Source organism: Musca domestica, unplaced genomic scaffold (genome assembly GCF_030504385.1).
Source record: "Musca domestica strain aabys unplaced genomic scaffold, Musca_domestica.polishedcontigs.V.1.1 66, whole genome shotgun sequence".
In the NCBI taxonomy this organism is placed as follows: Eukaryota; Metazoa; Arthropoda; class Insecta; order Diptera; family Muscidae; genus Musca; species Musca domestica.
The window spans coordinates 2,748,706-2,769,959 of record NW_026712376.1 but is presented as its reverse complement, the minus strand read 5'-3'; the positions used below and the strand labels follow the sequence as shown (position 1 = coordinate 2,769,959).

The 21,254-nt window shown below is 36.5% G+C and overlaps 2 protein-coding genes across 2 annotated transcripts in view; one reads left to right on the top strand and one right to left on the bottom strand.

The window, feature by feature from the left end:
* The window catches only part of LOC101898725 (uncharacterized), a 296,976-nt gene that overhangs the window by 263,552 nt on the left and 12,170 nt on the right, over positions 1 to 21,254 (bottom strand). The gene's annotated exons all lie outside the window — the stretch shown is intronic.
* On the top strand, positions 17,460 to 20,394 carry LOC131805922 (probable insulin-like peptide 4). Its single transcript, XM_059129707.1, has 2 exons — positions 17,460 to 17,693; positions 20,069 to 20,394. Exons 1-2 carry the CDS (start codon positions 17,519 to 17,521, stop codon positions 20,335 to 20,337), a joined length of 444 nt encoding a protein of 147 aa, XP_058985690.1. The 5' UTR covers positions 17,460 to 17,518; the 3' UTR covers positions 20,338 to 20,394.

Here is a 21,254-nt window from a genome sequence, read left to right as displayed (position 1 = left end):
TGGAATGTAATGCCATTTCTGTTGGAATGTAATGCCATTTCTGTTATCACTCAAATATATGGTTAAAACGTTTTGGGTTGAAAAATAATCAAAAAAAAAAAATTATGGGAATATGTGCATATTTACAACTCATTTTTTCTCTGTGACAACTAAAGAACAAATAATGACATATTAGAAAAAAATATATTTCATTCCATTTCGGGTTGGAAACTGAGGTATGAATGTTCCACAAAAACCATGTATATGAATGCATATTAAAATTAGTGTAAATGGTCTGTTCATAATAAATTTTGAAGACATATGTAATTTTGAGAAAATTACTGTGTATATTCTTTGAAACATCTGCAATACTGGTATTTATTAAAGGCTGATTTTTTAAGAGCTTGAAATTTTTATTTGAATTGGTAGTCCGTTGCATATAATTTATTGTTTGAAGATTATTTTATGCAAAGGTTAATCGGGACAGCGCCGCATTTACTGGTGCATTCGCTTAGTCCAATTTTGGCATACTCTACCCCACATTTCGGCAAGTATCTCACGTATGAATGCTTCAATATTGTCTTCAAATGCATCAATAGAAACGGGCTCGTCTAAATAGACATCGGTTTTAGTAAAACCCCACCAAAAGATTGTCTACAGGTGTTAAATAACACTATCTACTGGCCAATTAACTCATCTCGAATGTGAAATAAAATGTTCACCGAACTCGCTCTCAATAAATCCTTTATTACTACATGTCATGCAAGTAAAGTCGGATATCATCTCACCATTCACAGTAATATTACGATTCACAGCATAAACTGGAACAAACTATTAATTTTTATACCTTAACCCATATAGCTACAGAAGTTATATATCATTTGATACGGCCAAACGTGCCGAATCGATATAACCCTAGACCCTAGGTCTCTTTGGACCAAATCTGTTTCAAGAAATTTGGAGTCGACCTCCACGATAACTCTCCAAGGAAGTATCTGATTTGGCCCAAACTTGGCATATCGAGTTCGGAATTGGGCAATATCGGTCCACACTTTCTGGTACCCCAATACAAAAGGTAAACATTTACATAGAAAATAATTTACCAAATATAACCAGAAAGGATCATTCAATTCACACTTCGCAAAACTGGATAGCCGTATCACTACTAGGTCAGGTGCGAAACAGTGATATTGTCACACCTCCCCAACAAAGGGTCAAAATTTTGAATAACTATAACTCATATAACATTTGAAATAATGTTTGAAAGTCTTCGAATTTCGACCATCTCAGTATTTTTACCACCACAAGGTCTGAAGTGAAGTCGGAATATATCGGACCACTCCTTCTGGTACTTCCCACACAAAGGGTCAAAATATTGAAAATTAATATCTCTCAAAATTGCAAAATAAGTGACAGCTCATTATATTGGGATAGCTCATAATATAGCTTACAAGCCTCCAAAAGCATTTTGTTGAGCATTTTCCAGAAAAAAGTTATTCGTGATGTAATTCAAGCGTGATACTGTAATTTCTTTATATTTGGCTGGAAACCACAATTGGCTATCGTTAGAGCACTCCAGCATTTAAATGTAAGGTAACGCTCGTTACCGTGATACTGGTAGCGTAGCCCGACGTCAAGGAAGTGGACGGAAGTAAACAGCAACATCAGCAGATATGGTCCGAAAATAAAAAGAAGCGACTTGATCGAAACCCGAGTGGCAGTGACCAACAAAATGGCCCCTGAGCTCGGGGTAAAGCCTTTGAAATTCTAAAATGTGCAAGAACTCACACCGCAACAGAAAGACAATAGACTCAGATGAGGTAAAGAGTTGCTTCGCTTGGCCGAAAGTGGTGAACTGCCGAATTTGGTTTTCTTCGATTAGAAAATACTCGTTGTCTAGCAGTTTGTAAACAAACAAAACGATCGTGAATACTTGCCAAAGAGGTCAGCTGAAAATGTGCACCTTCGGTTGGCCACCAGAACTCAAGCGCCGGCCATGGTGATGGTGTGGGCCGCCATAACAGCCGATGGTCGCTCTCCACTCGTATAATTCGACCGTGGCATCAGAAAAAATGCCGAATATTATCACGAAAATATTCTGGAGGGTGTATTAAAGCCTTGGGCACGCAATAAATTTTGGCCGCAGACCTAGCACATTCCAAAAGGACTCAGCACGCGCCACCTAGGAATGGTTACAAAATGAGGTTCCTCGCTTCATTTCCGACGCACAATGGCAACCAAAATCTCCGGATACCAATTCTTTGGACTATTGTGTCTGGAGTACCTCAAGCAAGCGCATCGCCGGGAATGGGCCAAAATACTGTGGAGCCACATTCGGGCAGCTTGTGACGGTTTCATTGGCAGTTTGAAGTCCATAATTCGTGCCAAAGGTCACCAATTCTAACAAATCTAAACTTATTCTAATATTTGGTGCTATTTCCGACATTTTTTGTTTTCATTCAATAAAATTAAAAAAAATTTCTTGATAAGTATAAAATTCTATGTCGATTTAGCGATGTCCGTCGGTCTGTCTGTCTGTGGAAATCATTCTAGCTTCCGAACGAATTGAAGTAGTTTGATAATATTTTACTCAAATGTATATTATGTCTGCAGGACTTTTGGTATTAACCAGTAAGGAAAGCTCAAAAGTCGGGCGGGGCCGACTATATGATACCCTACACCACTATGCATATTTAGTAGAGCTCTCGTAAAAAGGTTTATACAGGGCATTTCAGAGCTCTATGAGATATTTGGTACAAAATCAAAATCTATCTAATTCTATCGTGCATTTTACGAACTATAGCTATCTCTGAACCGAGTTTCTCCAAATTTGACGTATTAGCTTCTAGACTGAATTCGGTCTTGCCATTGGGCTGCCATTTGGGCTGATATTGGCCATTTGATGCACAATTAATATGAAATCAGATGAAGATATATATGGGAGCTATAGCTATATCTGAACCGATTTTTACTAAAATTGGTGTACTTGCTTCTAAGCTGGTTTCGGTCGGATTTGCCAAAATTGATGCTATTACGGCCATTTGGTAGTCAATCACCCGAAATCGGATGAAGATATATATGGGAGCTATATCCAAATCTGAGCCGATTTCGGTAAAATTTAAAACTGCTATTCCTGTGCTCCATCTAATACCTGGTACCAAATATCACGGTTGTGGAGTGAATATTACGAATGTAAGGGACTAAAACACTAAATCGGATGAAACATATATATGGTTGCTATATCTATATCTGAACCGGTTTTCACTAAATTTGATATACTTGCTTCTAGGCTGAATTTGGTCCGATGTACTAAAATTCAGTCCATTTGGACTTATATCGGCCATTTGGTGCACAATTAACCCGAAATCGGATGAAGATATATATGTGAGCTATATCCAAATCTGAACCGATTTCGATAAAATTACAAGCAGCTATTTCTGGGCTGTATCTTTTATCTGGTACCAAATATCATTCTTGTGGAGTGCATATTACGAATGTGAGAGGCTTAAACACAAAATCGGATAAAACATATATATGGGAGCTATAGCTGTTTCTGAACCGATTTTCTCCAAATTTGTTGTATTTGCTTTAAGGCTAATCTCGGTCACATGTGCCAAAATTCGGGCCATTTGGGCTGATATTGGCCATTTGGTGGCCAATTAACCCAAAATCGGATGAAGATATATATGGAAGCTATATCCAAATCTGAACCGATTTCGATCAAATTTAAAACAGCTATTCCTGTGCTCCATCTAATACCTGGTACCATATATCACGGTTGTGGAGTGCATAGTAGGAATGTGAGGGACTTAAAGATCAAATCGGATGAAAGATATATATGGGAGCTATAGCTATATCTGAACCGATTTTCTCCAAATTTGATATACTTGCTTCTAGGCCGAACTCGGTTGGTTGTGCCAAAATTCAGGTAATTTGGACTGATAGTGGACATTTGGTGCACATTTAATCCGAAATCGGATGAAGATATATATGGGAGCTATATCTAAATTTGATCCGATTCTCACCAATTTCAATAGGGTTCGTCCTTGGGCCAAAAAAATATTGTTTGGAAAATTTCATCTCAATCGGATAATAAATGCGACCTGCATTTTGTTCACAAGAATACATGGACAGACGGACGGACGGACGGACAGACGGACTGACATGCATAAATCGACTCAGAAAGTGATTCTATGAAGGTTCTCAAAAGTAACTATGGGTCTATCTCGTTTCCTTCTCCATGTTACAAACAAATGCACAAAGACATAATACCCTTACCACTATGTGGTGTAGGGTATAAAAATGGGCCATGTAGGTCCACGTTTTGGTATAGCCCCCATATAATGGTACCTCCTGATATTCAGTACTTTGATGATTTTAGCGACATTATTCAGCGGAATTGTTTCTAATTTGGTATGTGAAGTTCGTATTGGATACTACCGCCTAAGACAGAAAATTGTCTGTGCAGGTCCCCGTCTTTGTATAGGCCCCACATAACGGTGCCCCCCTTTATTACCGATTTTTCTAAGTTTCGCATTTGAATATTGTAATAGCTTATTACAAAAGTTGCTTATGCAGGTCCACGTCGTCGTATTGAACCTTAATAACGGCTACATTCGCTATTTTTAAGGACAGATTTTTTAATTTATTTTTTTGAAAATTTGCCAAATTCGTTCTAAGTGGTGGAGGATTTCCAAAGATCGGCCCGGCCAAACTTACAATATTCACCGGAATTTTTTTAGGATTTCATATTTGAAGTTCCTACAGCCTAAGACTGAAAATTGTCAGTGCCGTTCTACGCCTTCGTATAGCCCCCATGCAACGGTACATCCCTATATTCGGTATTTTGATGATTTTACCTACATTATTACCGATTTTTTTAAGTTTCGCATTTGAGTATTGTAATAGTTTATTACAAAAGTTGCCTATGCAGGTCCATGTCGTCGTATTGACCCTACATAACGGATACATTCGGTATTTTTGAAGTCAGATTTTTTATATTTTTTGAAAGTTTGCCAAATTCGTTCTATGTGGTGGATAATTTTCAAAGATCGGCCAGGCCGAACTTACAGCTTTTTTACATGTTAATAATTACAACTCTTTTAAAATGTGAAATATAAGTCCGATTGTCTTCTAGCTTCGCGCATCTCAGTATTTTTACTAACATAAGATCTTGTGTAAAGTTGAAATATATCGGACCACTCCTTTTGATACCTACCACCCAACTGGCCTCTCATGAAATACAAAATAGAAATTAGGATGGAATGTATCGGTCCATTCATTCTGATATCTCTCCCCAAAAGGGGTGAAAATTTTGAATAATTATATCTCTCTTAAATTGCGAAATAAGCTTCGGATTCCTTCTAAACTTCGTGCATTCCAATACTGATAATAACACAAGATCTGGTGTAAAGTAGATATATATCGGCCCACTCCTTGTGGTACCTCCCCCACAAAGGGGTCACAATTTCCAATATTTATATCTCTCATAATTCATAACATAGCGATACAAGTCATCGATTCTTTTCAAACTTTCTATGTCTTAATCTTTTTTCAAGCAGTGATCTGATGGATTTTACCGACCAATTCCTTTCGGTACCTTCCCCACAAAGGTTCAATATTTTGATTATTCGCATAAAAATGTAAGATTTTCTTTAAATTTTTCACATACCAATATTTTTATACCCTCCACCATACTATGGAGGGTATATTAATTTTGTCATTCCGTTTGTAACTCCTCGAAATATTCATGTCAGACCCAACAAAGTATATATATTCTTGATCAGCGTAAAATTCTAAGACGATTTAGCCATGTCCGTCTGTCTGTGTGTCTGTCTGTCTGTCCGTCTGTCTGTTGTAATCACGCTATCTTTCGAACAAATTGAGATAGAAGGCTAAAATTTTGCACACATGTATTTTTTCCCAGTAGGCAGGTTAAGTTCGTAAGTGGGCCATGTAGGTCCAAGTTATCATATAGCCCCCATATAACGGTACCTCCCGATATTCGGTATTTTGATGATTTTAGCGACATTATTCACCGGAATTATTTCAAATTTGGCATTTGAAGTTTGTAATGGATGCTACAGCCTAAGACAGAAAATTATCTGTGCAGGTCCACGTCTTCCTGTAGCCCCCATATAACGGTACCCCCGATATTCGGTTTTTTGATGATTTTAGCGACATTGTTTACCGAAATCGTTTCAAATTTGGTATTTGAAGTTAGAAATGGATACTACATCCTAAATCAAAAAATGAGCCATGTAGGTCCACGTCTTCATATAGCCCCCATATAACGGTACCCCCCGATATTCGGTATTTTGATGATTTTAGCGACATTGTTTACCGGAATCGTTTCAAATTTGGTATTTGAAGTTCGTAATGGATACTTCATCCAAAGTCCAAGAATGAGCCATGTAGGTCCACGTCTTCATATAGCCCCCATATAACGGTACCCCCCGATATTCGGTATTTTAATGATTTTAGCGACATTATTTACAGGGATTGTTTCAAATTTCGTATGTGAAGTTCGTAATGGATACTTCAGCCCATGCCAGAAAATTGTCTGTGCAGGTCCACGTCTTCGTATAGCCCCCATATAACGGTACCCCCCATATTCGGTATTTTGACGATTTTAGCTACATTATAAACAGATTTTTCTTCAAGTTTCGCATTTAAATATTGTAATAATTTATGAAAAAAGTTGCCTATGCAGGCCCACGTCGTCGTATAAGCATTCGGTATTTTTAAGATTTTAACAGAATTTTTACCGTTTTTTTTTATACCCTACACCACATAGTGGTAAGGGTATTATGTCTTTGTGCATTTGTTTGTAACATGGAGAAGGAAACGAGATAGACCCATAGTTACTTTTGAGAACCTTCATAGAATCACTTTCTGAGTCGATTTATGCATGTCCGTCCGTCTGTCCGTCCGTCCGTCCGTCCGTCTGTCCATGTATTCTTGTGAACAAATGCAGGTCGCATTTATTATCCGATTGAGATGAAATTTTCCAAACAATCTTTTTTTGGCCCAAGGACGAACCCTATTGAAATTGGTGAGAATCGGATCAAATTTAGATATAGCTCCCATATATATCTTCATCTGATTTCGGGTTAAATGAGCACCAAATGTTCACTATCAGTCCAAATTACCTGAATTTTGGCACACCCAACCGAGTTCGGCCTAGAAGCAAGTATATCAAATTTGGAGAAAATCGGTTCAGATATAGCTATAGCTCCCATATATATCTTTCATCCGATTTGATCTTTAAGTCCCTCACATTCCTATTATGCACTCCACAACCGTGATATTTGGTACCAGGTATTAGATGGAGCACAGAAATAGCTCTTTTAAATTTTATCGAAATCGGTTCAGATTTGGATATAGCTCCCATATATATCTTCATCCGATTTCGGGTTAATTGACCACCAAATGGCCAATATCAGCCCAAATGGCCCGAATTTTGGCACATGTGACCGAGATTAGCCTTAAAGCAAATACAACAAATTTGGAGAAAATCGGTTCAGAAACAGCTATAGCTCCCATATATATATTCATCCGATTTCGGGTTAAATGACCACCAAATGTCCACTATCAGTCCAAATTACCTGAATTTTGGCACACCCAACCGAGTTCGGCCTAGAAGCAAGTATATCAAATTTGGAGAAAATCGGTTCAGATATAGCTATAGCTCCCATATATATCTTTCATCCGATTTGGTGTTTAAGCCTCTCACATTCGTAATATGCACTCCACAAGAATGATATTTGGTACCAGATATAAGATACAGCCCAGAAATAGCTGTTTGTAATTTTATCGAAATCGGTTCAGATTTGGATATAGCTCCCATATATATCTTCATCCGATTTCGGGTTATTTGTGCACCAAATGGCCGATATAAGTCCAAATGGACTGAATTTTAGTACATCGGACCAAATTCAGCCTAGAAGCAAGTATATCAAATTTAGTGAAAATCGGTTCAGATATAGATATAGCAACCATATATATGTTTCATCCGATTTAGAGTTTTAGTCCCATACATTCGTAATATTCACTCCACAACCATGATATTTGGTACCAGGTATTAGATGGAGCACAGGAATAGCTGTTTTAAATTTTATCGAAATCGGTTCAGATTTGGATATAGCTCTCATATATATCTTCATCCGATTTCGGGTTAAATGTGCACTAAATGGTCAATATCAGCCCAAATCACCAGTCTAGAAGATAATACGTAAAATTTGGAGAAACCCGGTTCAGAGATAGCTATAGTTCGTAAAATGCACGATAGAATTAGATAGATTTTGATTTTGTACCAAATATCTCATAGAGCTCTGAAATGCCCTGTATAAACCCTTTTACGAGATCTCTACTTAATATGCATAGTGGTGTAGGGTATCATATAGTCGGCCCCGCCCGACTTTTGAGCTTTCCTTACTGGTTTTTTTTTTGGAAATTGCCAAATTTGTACCAAATGGTGGAGGGTATTAAAAGTTCGGCCCGGACGAACTTACATCTTTTTTACTTGTTATGCTTCGGTATGCTACATATGACACCTCTCACATATGACACCTCTCACATATGACACCTCTCACATTATATATATATATATGGATACTTCAGCCCATGCCAGAAAATTGTCTGTGCAGGTCCACGTCTTCGTATAGCCCCCATATAACGGTACCCCCCATATTCGGTATTTTGACGATTTTAGCTACATTATAAACAGATTTTTCTTCAAGTTTCGCATTTAAATATTGTAATAATTTATGACAAAAGTTGCCTATGCAGGCCCACGTCGTCGTATAAGCATTCGGTATTTTTAAGATTTTAACAGAATTTTTAACGGTTTTTATACCCTACACCACATAGTGGTAAGGGTATTATGTCTTTGTGCATTTGTTTGTAACATGGAGAAGGAAACGAGATAGACCCATAGTTACTTTTGAGAACCTTCATAGAATCACTTTCTGAGTCGATTTATGCATGTCAGTCCGTCTGTCCGTCCGTCCGTCCGTCCGTCCGTCTGTCCATGTATTCTTGTGAACAAAATGCAGGTCGCATTTATTATCCGATTGAGATGAAATTTTCCAAACAATATTTTTTTGGCCCAAGGACGAACCCTATTGAAATTGGTGAGAATCGGATCAAATTTAGATATAGCTCCCATATATATCTTCATCCGATTTCGGGTTAAACGTGCACCAAATGTCCACTATCAGTCCAAATTACCTGAATTTTGGCACACCCAACCGAGTTCGGCCTAAAAGCAAGTATATCAAATTTGGAGAAAATCGGTTCAGATATAGCTATAGCTCCCATATATATCTTTCATCCGATTTGATCTTTAAGTCCCTCACATTCCTACTATGCACTCCACAACCGTGATATTTGGTACCAGGTATTAGATGGAGCACAGAAATAGCTGATTTAAATTTTATCGAAATCGGTTCAGATTTGGATATAGCTCCCATATATATCTTCATCCGATTTCGGGTTAATTGACCACCAAATGTCCACTATCAGTCCAAATTACCTGAATTTTGGCACACCCAACCGAGTTCGGCCTAGAAGCAAGTATATCAAATTTGGAGAAAATCGGTTCAGATATGGCTATAGCTCCCATATATATCTTTCATACGATTTGATCTTTAAGTCCCTCACATTCCTACTATGCACTCCACAACCGTGATATTTGGTACCAGGTATTAGATGGAGCACAAAAATAGCTGTTTTAAATTTTATCGAAATCGGTTCAGATTTGGATATAGCTCCCATATATATCTTCATCCGATTTCGGGTTAATTGACCACCAAATGTCCACTATCAGTCCAAATTACCTGAATTTTGGCACACCCAACCGAGTTCGGCCTAGAAGCAAGTATATCAAATTTGGAGAAAATCGGTTCAGATATAGCTATAGCTCCCATATATATCTTTCATCCGATTTGATCTTTAAGTCCCTCACATTCCTACTATGCACTCCACAACCGTGATATTTGGTACCAGGTATTAGATGGAGCACAGAAATAGCTGTTTTAAATTTTATCGAAATCGGTTAAGATTTGGATATAGCTCCCATATATATCTTCATCCGATTTCGGGTTAATTGACCACCAAATGGCCAATATCAGCCCAAATGGCCCGAATTTTGGCACATGTGACCGAGATTAGCCTTAAAGCAAATACAACAAATTTGGAGAAAATCGGTTCAGAAACAGCTATAGCTCCCATATATATGTTTTATCCGATTTGGTGTTTAAGCCTCTCACATTCGTAATATGCACTCCACAAGAATGATATTTGGTACCAGATATAAGATACAGCCCAGAAATAGCTGTTTGTAATTTTATCGAAATCGGTTCAGATTTGGATATAGCTCCCATATATATCTTCATCCGATTTCGGGTGATTGACCACCAAATGGCCAATATCAGCCCAAATGGCCCGAATTTTGGCACATGTGACCGAGATTTGCCTTAATTTGGAGAAAATCGGTTCAGAAACAGCTATAGCTCCCATATATATGTTTTATCCGATTTGGTGTTTAAGCCTCTCACATTCGTAATATGCACTCCACAGGAATGATATTTGGTACCAGATATCAGATAAAGCACAAAAATAGTTGATTTTAATTTTATTAAAATCTGTTCCGATTTGGATATTCCTCCCATATATATCTTCATCCGATTTCGTGTTAATTGTGCATCGGATGGCCAATATCAGCCCAAATGGCATGAATTTTGGCAAATCCGACCGAAACCAGCCTATAAGCAAGTACACAAATTTTAGTAAAAATCGGTTCAGATATAGCTCTAGCTCCCATATATATGTTTCATTCGATTTGCTCTTTAAGTCCATTACATTCGTAATATACTCTTCACAGGAATGATATTTGGTACCAGATATCAGATAAAGCCCAAAAATAGTCGATTTTAATTTTATCAAAATCTGCTCTGAAATGCCCTGTATAAACCTTTTTACGAGAGCTCTACTAAATGTGCATAGTGGTGTAGGGTATCATATAGTCGGCCCCGCCCGAGTTTTGAGCTGTCCTTACTGGTTTTTTTTTTGGAAATTGCCAAATTTGTACCAAATGGTGGAGGGTATTAAAAGTTCGGCCCGGCCGAACTTACAGCTTTTTTACTTGTTATGCTTCGGTATGCTACATATGACACCTCTCACATTATATCTCACATTAAGTGAGTGAAGAAATCGATATAGTCCGAATCTGGCTCATTGCGATATTTATATCAGACTTCGGTGAGATACAAAATGGACAATAGTGGCCCACTTCTTCGGAACTTTCCCCATAAAAATTTCGAACAATCATAACGCCGGACTGAGGGTGTATACCTGTCGGCAAAACCGACTGATACTTTTTATACCCTCCACTATACTATGGAGGTTATATTAACTTTGTCATTCCGTTTGTAACTCCTCGAAATACTCATGTCAGACCCAACAAAGTATATATATTCTTGATCAGCGTAAAATTCTAAGTCGATTTAGCCATGTCCGTCTGTCTGTCTGTTGTAATCACGCTATCTTTCGAACGAATTGAGATAGGAGGCTAAAATTTTGCACACGTGTTTATTTTTTTTTTTTTCAGTAGGCAGGTTAAGTTCGTAAATGGGCCATGCAGGTCCACGTTTTCATATAGCCCCCATATAACGGTACCTCCTGATATTCGGTATTTTGGTGATTTTAGCGACATTATTCACCGGAATTGTTTCAACTTTGGTATTCGTAATGGATACTACAGCCTATGACAGAAAATTGTCTGGGCAGGTCCATGTCTTTGTTAGCCCCCATATAACGGTACCTCCCTATATTCGGTATTTGGATGATTTTAGCGACATTATTCACCGGAATTGTTTCAAATTTGGTATTTGAAATTCGTAATGAATACTACAGCCTACGACAGGAAATTGTCTGTGCAGGTTCACGTCTTCGTATATTGTCTGGGCAGGTCCATGTCTTCGTATAGCCCCCATATAACGGTACCTCCCTATATTCGGTATTTTGATGATATTAGCGACATTATTCACCGGAATTTTCAAATTGCGTATTTAGAGTTCGTAATTTACAGTCTGTGACAGAAAAATGTCTATGCAGGTCCAGGTCTTCGTATAGGCCCCATATATCAGTACCTCCCTTTATTCGGCATTTTGACGAAATTGTTTGAGATATCGTATTTGACGTTAGTAATGGATGGTATAGCCTGTGACAGAAAATTGTCTATGCTATGTCTTCGCACATCTCCGATATAACGGTACCTCCCTATATACGATATTTTGATGATTTTAGCTACATTATTCACCGTTTATTTCAAGTTTCGAATTTGAATATGGTAGGCCCACGTCGTATAGATCCCAATATAACGGCTATATTCGGTATTTTTAAAATTTAACAGAATTTTTTAAGGATTTTATTTTTTTAAATTTCCAAATTCGTTCCAAATGGTGGAGGGTATTCAAAGTTCGGCCAGGCCGAAACTTGTTTTCTTGTTCTTTCTACGCATATATTTTGTCAAATTGCAACTGGCACTTCTTGTATTTATTATATGTTACTTCAGCAGTAAGGACCTCTAACCCGTGTAATAGTTAAATGCATAATACACATGTATGTGTTTATAAAATTACATCCTTACTCTTGACAACATCTTAAAACATAAAATTTCATATGCATCCTTACTAATCCCATAAACACCATGTATCTTTTGATTTTGTTTCATCTTCTCCAGTTTATCAACATCTTTATTATGGGTTATGCTGGCATCAGCCTCAACAGAGTCATCATCATTGCAGCGGTCCCACTTATGGTTTGTTAGTCGAAGAGTATCTTCAGTTAATTGTCAAATATTTGCTTAAACAATGTTTATCAATTAAAATGTTAAAATTACATACTTTCAATACCGCCACCAGCCCACTTTACATTGTTGTTAACACAAGTCCTACAAACTCGTCGCATCCCTCCTGTGTGCATGTACTACACTATATGCAAACATGCACAGAGTACCATGTCCATGGATCTTCACAAGGAAGTATAAATCCACTTGGAGACGGAACAAGAACATAACAACCAACCAGCATGCCAGACATCCAGTAGCAGAAAATTGCATGAAACTTATGAAACATTATGCCATTGCATTGTTTGCTCTACAAGTGCAATATGAGGGCCCATGCATCAACTCCACTTGACTTTTGAAGAGCAGACCAAAGCATCAAAGGATGAACTCTTTGCGTTCTGTAATATAATGGCCTGTTATACGCTTGCGAGCAGCAGCAGTCAACGAAAACATTTCCTCCATTAGACTTCAGTCGATTAGAGAGAAATGGAAAGTTATTGCATTTATTTCATAAATTATGCTAGGATGCAAATCCTACTAATATTTTCAAAAAAGAAAAATTAAATATTCTCACTTTTTCGGAAAATTTACTCTTAAATTTAAAAAGGAGTTATAAACTAAAGATAAAATATGCTACATAATATTGGAGATTAATGCAAAGAAATCGGAGAACATTATAATCATGTAAATTGATTCCGTAAGTGATGGCTTGAACGAAAGCAAGTTACTACGATCTATACCCTTCACCATCATAGTATGGAGCATATATTAAGTTCGTCAATCCGTTTGTAACTCCTCGAAATAATAATTTTTGACTTAACAAAGTAAATATATATTCTTGATCAGCGTAAAATTCTAAGACGATTAAGCCCTCAAAACGAATTAAGATAGGAAGCTAAAATTTTGCACAGATCTGTCTTTTGTCTGCAGGCAGGTCAAGTTCGCAGATGGGCTATATCGATCCACGATATCGTATAGCCTCCATATAACATTACCCCTGATATTCGAAATGTTGATGATTGTTGCCAAACACAACGAGTTCCTTCTAAACAGTGTAGCCCCTGGAAGGGTATTGCCTATGTACGTCCACGGTATCGTATGTCCCTCATGTAACGGTACCCCCCCATAGTCGGTATTTTGATGATTTTAGGGATATTATTCGCCGGCATTGTTTCGAATTTCGTATTAGAAGTTCCTAGTGGGTACTACTGTTTGAGACGGAAAATTGTCTATGCGGGTCCAGGTCTTGTATAGCCCCCACATATGTCGGTACTTCCCTATATTCCGTATTTTGATGATTTTAGCGTCATTATTAATCGAAATTCTTATTTGAAGTTTCTTATGGGTACTATAGTCTATAACAGAAAATTTTCTATGCGTGTCAAGGTCTTCACATAGCCCCATATATCGGTATCTCCCTATATGTTATATTTTGATGGTTTAAGATACATTATTCACCGGATTTTTCAAGTTTCGTATTTGAATATTATAATGGCCTATGACAAAAATTGCCTATGCAGGTCTACGTCTTCGTATAGACCCCAATATAACGGCTACATTCGGTATTTTTAGATTTTAACAGAAATTTTAAAGATTTTTTTTTTTTTATTTTTAATTTTCGTACCAATGGTGGAAGGTGTTCAATGTTCGTCCGAAATTACTGATTTTTTACATGTATTTCAATGCTCCTCTGACTTATGAAACTAATATTTCAACTCCGTTAGTAACAATACATGAATGTGTAAACCAGCTGAGGCCCTACACGGTACTTCGCTTTATCATGCGTAGAATATTTTAAGTTTGCTTTTCGGATACATGTAGTCGTATGAAAAATGTCATCTCTTTTTGGGTCTTATCTATTAACAATAGGACGAAACGTAATTTCGGTCGGGCCGATGTATGTATAGTCTCACACCATGAAATAAATATTGAGTATAAAAACCAGTAAGGAAAAGTCAAAAGTCGGGCGTGTCCCACTGTATGATGCCCTACACCACTATGTATATTTAATATAGTTCCCGGAACAAAAGAATTTATTTGAAGTAGACCATACCACCTATCAACATTTGGCTTAAGAGCAGTTAAAAATTGGTTTCAGAGGAAACTAATATATGGGAAGCATTTTCAATTCTGAATCGACTTTAATTAAATTTGATGGAAGATATTTTTATCTTTTATACCACATAACATTACTATAGGGTGCATGATATCCCTTTGAGAAGGATTATATTGAAAACATATATATCGGAACCGAGTTCCACTAAAGGGAAACTTACGTCCCGAATTTCACTCCATTTGGGCTGATATTAGCCATTATTTGCACAATAAACCTGAAATCGGATTAAAGACATATATGAGAGCTATATCCAAATGTTAACCGATCTCGAAAAAAATTGGCAAAGATATTTCTGAGCTCTATAAGATATCTGGCACAAAATATCATTGTTGTCGAATACATATTACGAGTGTAAGGGACCCCAAATCGGATGAAACATATATATGGGAGCTAAAACTACATCTGAAACGATTTTCACCAAATATGCCAAAATTCAGGTGATTTGGACTGATATTGACCATTTGGCGCAGAATTAACACGAAATCGGTTAAAGATATATATGGAAGCTATTTCTAATCTGATCCGATTATCACCAATTTCAATAGGGTTCGTCCTTGGGACAAAAAATATTGTTCTGACAATTTAATTTCCATCGGATAATAGATGCGACCTACATTTTGTTCACAAGAATACATTGACAGACGGACAGACGGACAGACGGATTGACATGCTTAAATCGACACAGAAAGTGTTTCTATGAATATCCTCAAAAGTAACTATGGGGTCTAACTCGGTTTCTTCTCCATGTTACAAACATATGCACAAATAGATAATATCCTTCCCACTATGTGGTGTAGGGTATAAAAAGAGTGGAACTGCAGAGACAATTTTCCGTCATAAGTTGTTGTGCCTATTACGAACCTGAAATACGAAATTTGATATAATTCCGTTTAATAATGTTGCAAAAATCATAAAATATGCAATATAGGAAGATATAGTTATATGGGGACTGTACGAAGGCGTGGACCTGCACAGACAATTTTCCATCATAGTTTGAAATACCCCTTATGAACTTCAAATAAGAAATTAGAATAAATGTGAAAACTGTCGCTAAAATCATCAAATACCGAATATCAGTGGTACCGTTGTATGGGGGGTATGCGATATCGTGGACCTAAGTATACAATTCTCTTCGAATGGTTAAAGTACTCAGAAGGATCTCCTTGTGTGGATTTTCAGAAAATTTCATTAAAAAAATTGGCTACAATCACCAAAATACCAAATATCCACTATATCGTATATCCCTTAAATGAGGGATATACGATATAGTGGACCGACATAGTCCAACTTCGAAGTTGATCTGTCAGCAGACAAAAAACTGACCTGTACAAAATTTTGGCTTCCTATTTTAAATTGGTTTGACTCTAGCGTGATTATAACAGACGGAAGGACGGACAGGGAATTTTACCCTAGTCAAAAATATATTTACTTTGTTAGGCCTACAATTAATATTTCGACGAGTTACAAACGGAATGACGAATTTAATATACTCGCCATACTATGAATAACGGAGGGTATAAAATATATATATGAGAAATCTCACCATAGCCATCGTCCTGGAAGGTATCTATTTCATTTCCCTAAACCCAGGATCATTGGAATTCTATAAAAATGTCCGATATGTTTGACATAAATAATATCCCAAATTACACTTTGTATATCTATTAAATTCGATGTCATATTTGTTAGTAAATTCTCTTGTATTATTAATTCTTCAAATTATTATTATCAGTATTCTTATTACTTATTACCTGTCCCTTTCACCACCATGCATTTACTACACAGAGTAATTGCATTTGTATGTATACATTAGTGTAAGTAAAGATTTCTTTTTGCCATCTCTTAAAATCCAATTAGTTAAAATAAAAATATGGGAATTTTTGTCATGGCCATCGCCTTCCTATTCTGTAATATTATTTACATACGCCCCAGAAAAGTCAAAATGTAAAATAGACAATCTCATAATGGATATATTCCATTTGAGCAGTCTCATTATACGGGTAGCTGCATGCATGCATACATACGTACAAACACACACATAGCTACCACACGACACATGCTACCACAATGCCTGCTGATGTTTGGTAGGGAAAACTCAAGCAATCAATATTAGATTGAGTGTATCTTTTACAGACGACATGCAAATTGTATTGAAAATCTGCATCCCATCCAGGCAATCCCTTTATGTGGTCGTATCGATTTCCACAGGAAATACCTTTTACAAATTCCGATTGTAAAACACACAAAGACAGATGGATTGAAATAATGGAAAATAGTCAAGTCATAAACACACAGACAGATAGACAAACGGACAGACAGACCGAAAACAGATAGAGAGATATCATGGGGAATTCCTTCCAACTAAACACTATACAGTTTATGGCACATGTGACCAACGAAAATACACAGACACACACACACTCCCATACACACACACATACAGGGACATACAGTACAAATTGATTTAGGAAATCAAAGCCAATGATACTGGTCCTACCTGTCGACTGAATATAAATAGAATTGACACCAGGCAGCCTGCACTTCATACGTCTGACATATTGAAGCCAGTGATAATGTCATCATCCCAGTGCTATAACACGTCTCGTTCGGCATTCATTTTATATTTTGCATTATTGGTATTCGTCGTCAAGTGTTCGGCCGGTGGACAAAGGATATGTGGATCTGCTTTAACCGATGTATTGGCGTCGGTTTGTGTAAACGGTTTCAATTATCGCATAAAAAGATGTCGTAAGTACAGAATACAAATAAGGATGGTGTTTTTTCAAATTCTTTGATAAATATTTGAATAAATCGAATTGGGAATTCTATAATATAGATGTAATGTAATTGATAAAGTAGAATACAAATCTAATAAAATACGGCTTCATTCAATCATCTTCCCATCATGTAGTAATACATTCTAACAACTTATCGATATATATGTGTGCATACCATATTCGGTACTTCCCACCGAATTTAGTCTAGCAGCAAGATAATCAAATTTGGAGAAAATCGGTTTAGATATAGCTATAGCTCCCATATACATGTTTCATCCGATTTGGGGATTTATGTACCTCACATGAGTAATATGCATCCCAGAAGAATGATATTTGGTACCGGACATCAGATACTGCTAGAAAATACCTCTGTCAAATTTTATCTAAATCGGTTCAGATTAGGATATCTTTTCCGATATCAGGTTTAATGTGTACTAAATTGCTAATATCAGCCCAAATGTGCTGAATTTTAGCATTTACGACTGAATTCATAATAGATACCAGCACTTTAAATATAATTTACACATGCGTAATATGCATTCCAAACAATAATTGTCTTTTTTACTAGATATCAAATACAGCTCTGAAATAGGTGTATAAAATTTCGTCAGGATCGGTTCAGCTTTGGATAAATCTCCCATATATATGCCCAACCGCTTTCGGATTAATTGTGCACCAAATTAAATTAAATTTGGTGAAAATCGGTTCAGCTATAGCTATAGTTCCCACATATATGATTCATCTGATTTTGTGTTTAAGTCCCTCACATTCGTAATATACATTCGACATCAATGATATTTGATACCAGTTATCTGATACAGCCCAGATATACTTCTGACAAATTGTATCAAGATCGGTTCAGATTTGGATATAGGTCCAACCGGGTTAATTGTGCACCAAATGGCCAATATTAGTCCAAAAGTCCTGAATTTTGGTTCATTCAACCAAATTCAGTCTAGAAGCAAAAACTTCGAATTCGGAGAAAATCGGTTCAGATATAGCTATAGCTCGTATATATGTTTCATCTGATTTGGTGTTTAAGTCCCTCAAATTCGTTATATGCATTCGACAACAATGACATTTGGTAAAAGTGCAATGGTTTTGTTGCTTGTGTGGCAGGAAGCAGAATATTAACGTATCCAGATCAACACCATCTAATCCGGCCATAAAATACTACAATTATCTCTCGATAACACAATCCAGTTAAGGTAACTCTTGATCCCGGAGAAAGAAAGGATGGGAAAGCTTCTCAACAATAACTCTAGGATTTTCCGAACCCCTGATGCAAAGATATAGAATTTCAACGATACTATAGAAATTCAAATGAGCCTCATTATTTTGCGATAGAATTTCAGATCAATATCATGCCTTTCAAAAACGCAATTATGGAAACCTTCGTTTTGTTGATGATCGGCCGGCTTGAGTTCTTGTCTTAACTTAACTTGAACCAATGCCCAAAACAACGACGATAAATGGACAAATCTGGGGTTTCCTCAACAATTTCGGCTAAACAGCAATATTCTGAGTTGTTCTTGAGCTGGATAATTCAAAATAACGCATCTGGCTGGAAAACCTGGTACTCAAAAAAAAAAAACACTTTTAAAATTGACCTCATTAAATAGCAAAATTTAAAAGAAATTATTATATTGGATATTGGCCCTAAATTCTACAACAATCACAGAAAATATATGAAAATATCTCAAACAGTTGAGAAGTTATAGCATATTTATGAGAAAAAACATAATTCCGAAGCATTGACGTCTAAATCCTGAAACATGTTGACGTACATTTTTGGCTTCCTTCGTTTTTACAATCGAATATTGATTTAATATTTTTCTAACGAAAATCGCCTTGAATCTCATTAGCATTTCCAGAAATCGGGGAAGTCCGACATAACACATGGATACAGTCGGTTTAGAAGTTCACATCGCAAAGTAACTTAAATCGAATGGGGCAAGCTCCATTTTCGAAGTTGGATTTAAATTTTTGAATTTGGATTCCTTGGAATCCGTTGGTTTTAGATATATAGTGTCTACGGCAATATTGCAGATAAAAGCGCTAGATTTGGTTAAGCTATACAATACCAAAGGGTTATTTTTGTTCGTTATTTCAAATATGGTTAAAAACTCCCTTTAAACATGATGGGGACAAGTCGAAATATTCTACAAAATTATTTGTCATAAAATTCGACTATGGGCCCTAAATCTTATCCTGAACATATTTATTAAATACATATTTCAATGTCAAAGTCGTACTCTATATTACTCTCTATAATTATTAATGATTTCTCAAATCACAATGATCGATTACTACTATTTTCATTAAAAATCTGTTATTTTCTTTTAGTGGAAATGGAATATGGACCAACCAAAACGTCACCGCCTGACGACAGCTGGTATTATCGTATTAAGGAAATTTTAAGTAAACTCGAACCGAAATCGACCGATGAAACAGATGATAAGGTCTTCATTGAAATAAGTTCCCATACCCAAACTACTCACAAAGTGATAATACGCAATCGTAGGCAAAGCGCTGTCGGACGTAGCCGTGGTGTTGCCGATGAATGCTGCACCAATGGCTGTGTCTATGCCGATATACTAATGTATTGCGCATAAAAATGTTTATTTGTCTTGGATAATTTTGCATTTCGAAACATTCAATAGAATATTTTTCTTTTTCGCCAAATAAAAGCATTGAATGGAATTGTGTTAGTGACACATTTTGCTTTAAAGAATCACCATGACAAGACAATTGAAGGTAAGATTCCAGAAGTTATGTAAGTAAGGGCATTAGGGTTTTTGCAGATATTATCTGCTAACGGCTTATGGCAGATTGAAGTATTCAAATATAAATACCCGGTTTTGCTAAGTCAAATGAAAACAAAATAAAGACAAATGAAAACAAGTAAAAAAAAACATTATGTTCGGCGTGCCGAACTTTTAATATCCTCCACCATTTGGTGGAGTGTTCCACTTAAAACTATAAATACCAGTAAGACCGTTTGGATAAAGCAGTTAAAAAATTTCAAAAAAAGTGAGTGAGTCCGTTAAGTGGGAGGCCATACAAAAAGGAGTACAAATTTAAAAAACTTAAATGATAAATCTAAAAAAAATCCGTGGGTAAATGTGACAAGGATTATCAAAATATCGGAAACCATGGAGCTAGATATTCAATGTTCTGCTACTGAAGCGAAAACCCATTAAGAACTTCAAACATCAATTTTTAGACGAATTCGTGGATAATGTGACTAAAATCATCACAAAACTGATGTCGCTAGGTAACGTTATATGGCGGTTATACGAAAATGTGCACCTACACAAACATCGCAATATTATTATCAAACTTAGATTGAGTTCGGAGATGGGAAATATATGTACACTCCTTCTGGTATCTCCACACAAGAGGTCAACATTTTCACCGAAAATAACTATCCGTATAGAGCATGAACGGGCTATTCAATTTTGTTCAATTTTCAAATCCTATTAGTTGAATCAGTGCGATAATGGGCAATATCGAACCACTCTATCATGTA